The sequence below is a fragment of the Triticum urartu genome, chromosome 1, assembly GCF_003073215.2.
Source record: "Triticum urartu cultivar G1812 chromosome 1, Tu2.1, whole genome shotgun sequence".
NCBI lineage: Eukaryota > Viridiplantae > Streptophyta > Magnoliopsida > Poales > Poaceae > Triticum > Triticum urartu.
The window spans coordinates 249,162,704-249,173,171 of NC_053022.1; the positions used below are offsets into that span (position 1 = coordinate 249,162,704).

Sequence of the window (10,468 nt, forward strand, 5' to 3'; positions counted from 1 at the left end):
GTACGAATCCCCCCCCTTGGGCACGCCCCTTGAGGCCGGTCCTCCTCCTCGTCCCCTCCTTTATATACGGGGGAGGGGCACCCCATAGACACACAAGTTGATCTTTAGCCGTGTGCGGTGCCCCCCTCCATAGTTTTCCACCTCGGTCATATTGTCGTAGTGCTTAGGTGAAGCCCCGCGTCGTTAACTTCATCATCACCGTCAACACGCCGTCGTGTGGACGCAACTCACCCTCGGCCTCAACTGGATCAAGAGTACGAGGGACGTCACCGAGTTGAACGTGTGTAGATCGCGGAGGTGTCGTGCGTTCAGTACTTGATTGGTTGGATCGCCAAGACGTTCGACTACATCAACCGCATTACTAAAACGCTTCTGCTTTCGGTCTACGAGGGTACGTAGACACACTCTCCCCTCTCGTTGCTATGCATCTCCTAGATAAATCTTGCGTGATCGTAGGAATTTTTTTAAAATATTGCGTTCCCCAACACTATGTTTGCCTCGGCGATCGGTGGCTCGCGGTTTTGGAAAGATTTAGTCAAAGTCAGGTAGGTGCTGTGAGTTCATGTTAAATTCATGGTCAATAATGGGGCCTCGACCAATTTTTGGTTGGATTGGTGGACTGGGGATGCTCCCCTTGCGACCTCCTTTCCGGTTTTGTTTTCTTATTTCTCTAACCCAGAGATCTCAATCTCTGAGCTCTCTCGCAATAGCTGGGACTTGGGTTTTTGGAGAACCCTCTCTCCTGAAGAGTTGGGTGACTGGCATCGTCTCGCTGCTATGTTCCATGCGCTCTCGGAGGAGGCGGATTCCATGTCATGGCCTCATTCTGCATCTGGGAAGTTCTCGATCAAGTCTTTATATGCTCGGCTTATTTCTGGTACCAATTCCTTGAAATTTAAGCAAATCTGGGAGGTCAGGATTCCTCTGTAGATCAAGATCTTCCTCTGGCAGGCCTTCAGGGGTCGGCTACCCTCCGCCTATCAGATCGAGAAAAGGAACGGGCCTGGTTCTACTTATTGTGCCTTATGATCTACTCTTGAGGATACTAATCACATCTTCTTCCATTGTGTTTTGGCCAATTTGGTTTGGGGGTGTGTTGGTTCCTGGTACAATACCTCCTGGGCCCCTGGCTCCTTTGCCGACGTCCGCTTGCTGACGGCCAGTCTGCAAGGCCGCTCCAGGAGATTATTTTGGACTGGATTGGACGCCCTATGCTGGGTGTTTTGGACTACTCGCAATAAATTTACTATTCAGGGTGCTTTCCTTAATAAGTCTGCTGATATCTTGTTTAAAATGTCTATCTTCCTGCAGCAGTGCAAATTGTTGACTAAATCGGCGGATTGTGACGGCATGGAGATGTTGATCAACAAAGTGCGGACGTCTGCCAATCTGATGTCTCTTCCGTCTGCTTGTGCTTCGTCGTAGCTGCTTGGATCTTTTGTGCGCGTAGGTGGTGGCCTACGTGCCCCTTATGTTGTTTTCGGGCCTGCGTGGCACTGAATTGTTGCCTTCTTTTGTTACCTAGTGTTGGGTGGTTCGTATGACTCTGGGTGATTTGTGTGGGTTTCGCTGGTTATTGACTGTTTTCATATGGCTTTATTTATAAAGTCGGTCGATCGCATTTTCTCCATAAAAAGGATATCTAAGACCTACATCAATCCCACTTCTAAAAAGTAAGAAAGTCTAGACATAAACAAGAGTGTTGAAATATAATGACCGCACTCTCCACCGGTCCATCATATAAAATATCTTTTATCTGCAAACATACAGCTGAAATAACATTGTCACTGCATTCCCCGTCCTTCCATCCATCCTATCGAAGCAAAGCTTGGCTTTCGAATACAACGGACGGACACCGACTACTTGCGTCGACCGGGTAATCTTATATCTACGTAGAGTACAACACACGTACAGGACACACCCATTATTTGCTTTAGCAGATGGGCGACGACGACGTCCCGCGCCTAATTTCGGGCGAGAAGTTTACACGAATGTAGAAGACGATAATCAGGTAAATTGCCCCATTTTCACGGCTGCTTCCTTGCTTATGGAAGCTGTCTGTCTGCTTACGTGTTGCACTACTGCTGCAACGTAGGAGTAGGAGTTGTTCCTCCCCGTCCAGTTCAGTAGCTCACGACGATAATGAGGCCAATAGCGGTGACGATGATGGTCGACGGCACGCCGAAACGAAGGTGGCTCCAGAAGGTGAGGTTGTAGCCATGGAACTGCGCCCGCCGCGCCTGCTCACACACGATCAGGTTCGCAGCTGAGCCCAGAAGGGTGAGGTTGCCCGCCACCGTGCTGACCCAAGCTAGTATGAGCCAGGCTTTCTTCTCCGAAGCAGGTGAGATCGCACCAGCGGATGCTGCCACTCTTGTGCCCAGCAGCAGCACTGAAAACAAAGATGATTCCGAGATAACATGCTTAGTGCACCTGGTTATCGCAAGATCACAAGATTTTTCTCAAGTCTAACAAGAAATTATTCAGGTGGGGAAGAAAGAGTTACCGGTTGGAACATTTGAGGCAACATTTGAAAGAACAAGAATCACAACGGCAAGAAGCGCGATTCCTTTGGCGCTGTCGATCCTCGCGTGCGGCTCCACCAGCTCCCAGAGCGCGTTGGGTATGCCAGTTCTGTTGAAGCCATCCACCGTTATGAACATCCCGCAGAAGAAGATCAACAGCGAGTACGATACCTGCATGCAAATCATGAACGGAAATTTTGATCCGAATTAGCAGCATGTTTCATACATGATCGATATTTTTGAAAAACTGTCAGATTTTCAGAAGACATACCTTCTCTAGGCATGCTTGTGCGTCGGTGAAATCGAGCGCCAGGAGGACGAGGGCGGCGGTGATGGCGGTCCAGGACATGTTGAGCCCCATGAGGAGCGAGACGAGCATCCCGAGCGTCGTGAGGTACACGGCGGTCTTCCACGCGAGCACCTTCCACTTCTTCTGCTTCACCACCTCCTCGTCGTGCGGCTTCTCCTTCTCGTCGCCGTCGAAGATGTGCTCGGGCGCGTCCTCGATGATCACGCTGCGCTGGCGGCTGGTCGTCCTGGTCACCTTCCGGGGGCCATCGTCGCGCCGGTCGCACACTGTGGACACCTCCACCATCTCCTGCGACATGCTGGACGCGCGCACCGACCTGATGGCGACCTGGATGTCGCGGTCGCCCTCGGAGTTGTAGCTCTTGCTCCTGCTCATGCTGTCACTCCTGCGGATCGGCTCGTTCATGTAGTCGGCGTCGCCGTTTACCGAGTTGGCGCGCGACATCCTCGCGGGCGTGAACCGGTGCGAGGTGACCTCGTCGTCGGCCACAACGACGTCCTGGCCCCCAGCCGACTCTTGGTCCCGCTCCTTGTCGACGGAGAGGTGCTTCCAGAAGTAACAGAGGAGGATGCAGGTGTTGGTGATGACTCCAACGATCATGGCCGGGAAGATGCCGAAGAGGAAGGAGCCGAAGGAGATGCCGCTGGTGACGGCGATGACGAGGTTCTGCGGGTTGCCGATGGGCGTGGCGGAGGAGCCGATGTTGGAGCTGGAGGCGAGGGCCAGGAGGAAGGGCTGCGGGGGCAGGTTGTTCTGCCTGGCCACCTTGAGGATGAACTCGGTGAGCACGACGCAGGTGGTGTCGTTGGTGAAGAGCGCGCTGGCGACGGCGGAGACGAGGCAGACGCGGAAGAGGAGGTCCTTGCTGCCGCGGCTCTTCCAGGAGAGCATGCTGCCGAGGTACTGGAACATGTCGGCGCGCTCCAGGAAGATGCTGACGACCATGGTGCCGAAGAGGAGGCCGAGGATGGGGAGGTCGATGGCGGCGTAGGCCTGCTCGGGGGTCATGACGCGGAAGAGCACCATGAGCATGGCCCCCAGCAGAGACCCCGCCGTCCGGCCCACCGGCATGAAGGGCACGGACGGGAAGACGGCCAGCACCCAGAAGATGGAGAAGGCCACGCATCCCAGCACCACCTTGGCCGTGCTCTCAAGCGCCATCTCCGATCGACACTTGTTGTGAAGAAGAAGAAAGAAATTCAGCCGATGGAGCGCAACTGATCAGCCAGCGACAATAATGCTAGTGGGTTTCCGGTCAGAATGAGTGGCCTTCTTGCTTAGATTAGATCCTGCGGAATCGGTGCACAGAAACAGAAACTGCGTGTCAATAGTGTAGGAGAGTCCCCAAAACTGATGGCTACAAGTTGCACCAATGTGTGCAGAAAAGACACAGCGTGGTCAATCATGATTTGAAGATTATAATCTCGCAACTACGGCACTGAAATCACTCAAACTGCTCGTCAGTCGCGCAGCGGCTAAGGTGGTCAGCCGCACGACGGGAAAACAAACAGGTAAACTGTCTGAAGTTTGATCGGCCGTGCCTGCGCTCTGGGTAGCTAGCTAGCAGCATGCATCGGTTTAGAGGATCAGCACGGAGGTCAGTCAGCACGGCCGGAAATAGGCAGCGCCTTGCTAAGGTGTGCCACCGGCGCACCGGCACCGCCCAGCAGCATAACGGCGCGCGGCTGGCGTATGGGCGCAACCACCCGGTCAAGCTAGAGTTTCGCACGACGGCGGCGGTGAGGTGAGGGGTTTACACGTACCGGCCGGGAGAGTGGCGAAGCCGCAAAAGGGTTTGAGCAAGCCGCCGCAGTCGCTACTGGGATTCCAGGGGGGTAGGAGTAGGAGCAGGGACCTTGCGACTGACGAGTGGCAGAGAGGTCGCGACGTGTTATCTCCTCGTGGTTGGGACCGAGTGCTTAGGACCGGCCTATTTAACGCGGGCGGTGCAATCCTGTACGTGTTCCGGCTCTCTACGGCTAACCGGAGCACTGGCCAGTCTTTGGTTTGGGCAAGAGCAAGCTTAGTATTATATTCCCTCTGTTAAGAAATATAAAAGTGTTTAGATATGAATGATCTTATATTTCTTTATGAAGGGAGTAACAATCAGTGGCTATATAACACTGTTATGTCATAAAAATTAAGCAGGGTAGGATATAAGGTTGACTCTTTGTCTAGTAGAATTTTCATTTCTCCCTTTTACCCCGTCGCGTTACTCATTCCTATCAACGAGCACGTTCAGATGCTGGCTATTTCATGAGAGTCCACTCTCTCTCTCTCTCTCTCTCTCTCTCTCTCTCTCTCTCTCTCTCTCTCTTGTTTATTTCTTGTTCTTCACATAAGCAAAAAATGTCATGCAAATAGGTTTATAGTAACTATTGTACTTGCTTTAACTGGTATGTTCCCTGTAGATCTGGATGAATCAGTCTCACGCACATCTCACACGTGCTTTAGTTTGACTAGGCCCAGCTTACCAGGGACTTGCCACCTGGTTTCCTTTGGCTTATGGGAAACTATCACAATCTATTTTATTTAAAGTATTTCCTTGCTTTTCATACCCTTTGTTTCACCAACTAGTAATAATTTTTCCATAGCAATTTAAAATAACTTTAGCGCAACACTCAAGCATCATTGGTCCTGATGAAGACATACTCCCTTCCGTGGGTTTATTACAAGCTCACACATATTTTGAGGCAAACTTTGACCATCACTAATAAATTATCTATTGTTCTAGTATTTTTTTAATTATATATCAGAAAATATGCCATTGAGTTCATATATAAAATAAAATGATATATTTATTGCACATAACTCATAAATTATTGATGCAATTGATGATCAAAACAATTTTTAAACTATGTGAGGCTATGAGACGCATGTGGTGACTTGGTAGCTCAAAAAATGCCGCATGAGTCTCTCGGATATGCTCTACCTCTTGTGCTCTACCATTGCAAGAACGAACAACATGCACGAAGCAAGAAGCGGGTGCAATGGCACAAACGTGATTACGAACTGAATTTCTTAGTGTTTGGTGATCACCATGGAGGCGAATTCCATGCTTAGCGAACAACAAACGATGGTCCATAGTGCGGATGTATATCTCCATGCCGTTCTAAATAAATAAGTAAAATCCATTTCTTCAAAAGAAATGCATATTTCTAAGAAAGCAATTCTCCGGTCGATGAAGATATTATTTTTAAGTCTTGATAGCAAATACCACTTCCGTACACTAATACAAGATGTTTTTGCAGCTCAAAATTGAAAACATCTTATATATTACTCACTCCGTATACTAATATAAGAGTGTTTAGATACAGAGGGAGTATATGTTTACGTAGTGGTGCTCGATTTCCTTTAGTAGATTGAAGCGAGAAAATGCAGTACTACCGTCAATGCAGTACTATTTTTTCTTGGCATAAAGCGCCTACACAGGCACAGGCGTCTCCGCACAGGACACTCCGTAAACTAATATGGTCGCGCAGAAACTATTGTTGTGTCGCAGCAACAGAGAGATCGATCGATCGATCGATCAAGCTCACGCGCGTGCGATGAGGAGGAGCGGGCATCACATTCACATGGTCGCCCTCCCGTGGAGCCTGACATGATAGGCGGGTCTCCTATAAACTGGCTACTACGAGTATACCGTCGGTGTCACTTTTTTTGAAAACAGGTCAAAAGACGCAAGCCCCCCGTAGAAACCCGCGCGCGACAACGGCCACTCGCTCGCTCGCTCAAGGTCCAGACGACGGAGGTGACAGCCGGGCTAACATCCATTTCTGCGCTTACGCCGGCCATGGGGACTGGCTGTCCCATGCTTACTTTCCGAGGCTTGCTGGAGAAAAGTTTTTTTGGGCCCCCAGGAAACTCCAAAAGAGGCTGGCTGGCAGTTCATCAAGACGCGATCTTGACTGGTGAGAGGTGACACGGCTACGGATGAGAGCCGAGCCGAGTCGACCTGGCCCCGCGAGAGGAGAGGCTTTCGGACGTACGGAGCGAGCGAAGCGACGGGAGAGGTGTGTGGTGCTTGTTGCTGGCCGCGGTGAGGGACCGGTAGAGAGAGCAACGTCTGCCGGCACGTCCCTGTTTTGTTCTGGCCTCGGCCCGGTGTGAGCTCCCCGTCATATCGGTGTGAGAGTGAGTCATGGAGTTTGCGGCCCCGTGCAACCAAGTAGGAGTATGTGATTTGGCAGGCAGATTGAATCAACCGCTAGAGGAAGGTGAATCGTGTGGAGCATTGCTGACCGCGTTTGCCAAGCGGTGAATTCCATATTTCTTTCTTTTTTCGCGGGGGAAAGCGGTGGATTTCATCCCGCACAAAAAGATACTAATTTCAAACCTTATTTCTTTACTTGTAGTAGATTTACTTTATTAAACTACTCCGTACTACTCAAAGTTAACAACGCACTGACGTATTACGTACTACTGCGAAGTAGTACGAGCTCTGAAGAGTGTCGTTTATTGGGACCAAATCTGGGCACATGCACGCATATCAGCACATGGAAGGGAGCATCCGCCGCATGCATCGGGATGCCGGGAGGGATCTGTGGTGTTGCAAAGTCCTTCCGTACCAACGCATGTACTACGTGTGTTACATGGATGGACGCATCCTCGTTTATTTTTACAGTTAAACTCAACAACTGTTGTTAAACCAAGTCCACCCAGCCGCAGGCATGCTAGGCCAAGTCACGTGAATTGTACGGTTTGGAAAAATCACGACTGATTTTGCGCGCAGCATGCAAATTCTTCACGAACGCACCTCCGAACACACACACACACACACACATTTACATGTATATATATAGAAAGAGAGAGCGCGCTTACATTTCCAGGCCAGAGCACTTGAATCGACACACGCATGCGTACGCGCCTGCCCGCCGATTATTTGCTCTCGCCGCGCGGCCTAAAGATCCGGCTAGGGAAAGGATCAATGGCTTGTAGCTTGTACAAGAGATCCCAGGAAGAATTTGAGCAGTTTTGATCTGGAGCACGTGGAGCTCTTCTTGGCCATCCACTGCCGTGCTAGCTAGGTGGAGAGGTGGTATGGATGATGGGAGAGGGAGCGCATATAAATAGGCCGCCGAGAGGCACGCGGGCACTGCATAAGGCTAGTCATAGTAGTACATCCGTATCTAGACAAATCCAAAATAAGTAATTCGGAACGGAGAAAGTAACATAATACATTTCAAGACAAGTTTGTTTATGTGACACTTAATTAATGAGAAGAGAGGTGTTTAAAGTAACATATTATGTTACCATCACATAGCGCTTCCTAACAAATGTTGAGTCTACAAGCTAATAAATGCAACCATATATGATACTACTTCTATGACACTTTGCACTATGAAGGTAGTAATATAAACTAGTGTCATATGCATGACACTAGTCTAAGTTACTCCCCACTATGACCAGGCCAAGAGCATCTAAATCCCTATCCCTCAAACCGTACTCAAACGTCTGAACGGACGGACCGGTTAAAATGAGCCGACTTACCCGAGTATCTCAAAATCGGTCTCAAACGTCTAGGCTTTTCGACGCCTTTTATATCTAGTTTAAATGTAGGGCGACTATGAGGCGGCTCGGGCGCGTTCGTCACGTCAGTCCAGCCAACCGTCGACCCCAGTCTGTCCCCACAAAAATCCTGATCCGGAAATCCTACACACACTTTGCTTCGCTCACGCTCCGTCTCTTCTCCTCCCCTCCTCCGATTTGATATAATCCAATCTCCGGCAAGCATGTCGAGCTCCGCAGCCACTCCGACAGCTTCGTCGATGGCAAGGACAAGCTGGCCTTCCGCATTACAATGGAGCGGCCATGGATGGACATGTGGGCAGTTCTGGATCTGGTCCGTCACCGCTCGCCCGATGCCGGAGCTAGCCCTTTCCGCCAGCGCGCAGCTTCGCGCGGCTGCTCAATTCGTGTCGCCCCTCCGTCGTCCACCTCCCTACCGGGTGATGCTGCGTAAGGGCATCGATGGGTTCTAGTGCTCGCTCCGCCGACACCGCAGCCGCACACGCCAAAAATGGAGGCGTGCGTCGCCTGCCGCGATAGCAGGCAAGGGAGAGGGAGGTTTTCCAGTGATGCCCGACGAGGAGGAGCGGCTTCTCGCGTTGGTCTACCACGGCGGCGAGAGACGCTCGCCGACTAGGGAGGAAGAATGCCAAGGCGTTCTGGCTAGCCATTGAGCAGTCCGAACACAAGGCGGCGAGGGTGGCCAAGCTCAAGCGGAAGTAGGACCGGGTTATCCGGCAAATGAGGCCTTCATTGCCATCTCCGATTCCTCCTCCGACCACTGCTCCGACTCCAACTACCCACCTCTTGCCACCGACGCCTGCCCGGATGCCTACAACAGCGCCGGTGACCGGAAGGGCAAAGGAACGACGAGGAAGTGGTGAAGCACTGCCGTCTGTGTCTGTAATTTCAAGTTTTTACTAATCTAGTATAAACTTATCCGTCGTTGATGTGGATTATGTGAACTTTTGGTGATCTAAGATATCCGTTGGTGATAGGATTGTGCATTTTTATGTCTATTTTTATATCCGTTTGATGATCTATACAGTTATATTCATGTTGTACGTTTTAATATGGATATAAGATATTATGTGGACGACAAGATTTTAGAAACGCTTGATCAGTGCCACGGACACATCCGGACGTGTCCCGGTGCGGTTGAGGGGCCGGATTTGGTGACCCGCACATGTGGATGCTCTAACGCCTTCTTGATTTGGAGCTTCCGCTTAATTTCCTTTTGTACTCTTCCAGCGTGTAACTGAGCCTTTAGCAGCGCATACCTACATACACATACCGTTAAATTGCTTGACAAGGAAAGATCAACGCAATACATGGGTTTTCACTCGATTGGCTGGAACGAAGATGGAGTGGGTGGCCTCAGTCAGCCTCGGCGGCGAGCCTTGGGGCGGTACGTTGCTCTACCAGTAGTCATCGCCAGGGCGCCGAAAATTTATAGGGCCACGTAGGCGTGGGAGTACGTATCTACGAAAACGTCTTTAGCCGTTGATATGAGCCGTGATCTGAGAAGTTGTTGCATTGGAAATTTGTTCAAAAATGAATGTCGTGATCTGAGAAGTTATTGCATTGAAAATTTATTGAAAAATGAATGCTAATTCGGAATCCTCTCAATACCAATAATATACATTTTTATCTTGTACAAATACGTCGTTCAGGTGCACTTCTACATCTGAGCAGCCTTTCCCACAAGACAATGTTTAGGAAGACCCCTCCAACCCCCTCGCCCCGCCACCCCAGGGCGGCGCCAGGGGGGTCAGATCCCAGCGCCGCCCGCCCCACACCCCACAACAAGTCATGCCGCCGCTGCAGCCGGCGTTGGCCACGGTGGCAGCAGCGCTCGGTGCCAAGGCGCTGAGGCAGGAGGAGGCGGCGGCAACCCCTCGATGAGGCTGAGGCACCTCGGCATGGAGGTTTTGCGTGAAGGAAATATGCCCTAGAGGCAATAATAAAGTTGTTATTTTATATTATATTTTCTTATTCATGATAAAAGTTTATTATTCATGCTAAAATCATATTGATCGAAAACTTAAATACATGTGTGAATACATAAACAAATACCGTGTCCCTAGTATAAGCCTTTACTAGACTAGCTCGTTGGTAAAAAATG

At 50.4% G+C, this 10,468-nt stretch overlaps 1 protein-coding gene across 2 annotated transcripts; it reads right to left on the minus strand.

Annotated features, from left to right (window-relative positions):
- Positions 1 to 1,702: 1,702 nt before the first annotated feature.
- On the minus strand, positions 1,703 to 7,889 carry LOC125556251 (silicon efflux transporter LSI2-like). 2 transcript variants are annotated; one of them, XM_048719025.1, is made up of 4 exons: positions 7,657 to 7,889; positions 2,797 to 4,124; positions 2,507 to 2,696; positions 1,703 to 2,392 (listed from the first exon to the last, which is right to left on the minus strand). In XM_048719025.1, exons 2-4 carry the CDS (start codon positions 3,994 to 3,996, stop codon positions 2,124 to 2,126), a joined length of 1,659 nt encoding a protein of 552 aa, XP_048574982.1. In that variant the 5' UTR covers positions 3,997 to 4,124; positions 7,657 to 7,889; the 3' UTR covers positions 1,703 to 2,123. The 2 variants fall into 2 exon arrangements, with proteins under 2 accessions (XP_048574982.1, XP_048574989.1); XM_048719032.1 differs by lacking the exon at positions 7,657 to 7,889 and adding an exon at positions 4,599 to 4,868.
- Positions 7,890 to 10,468: the final 2,579 nt, after the last annotated feature.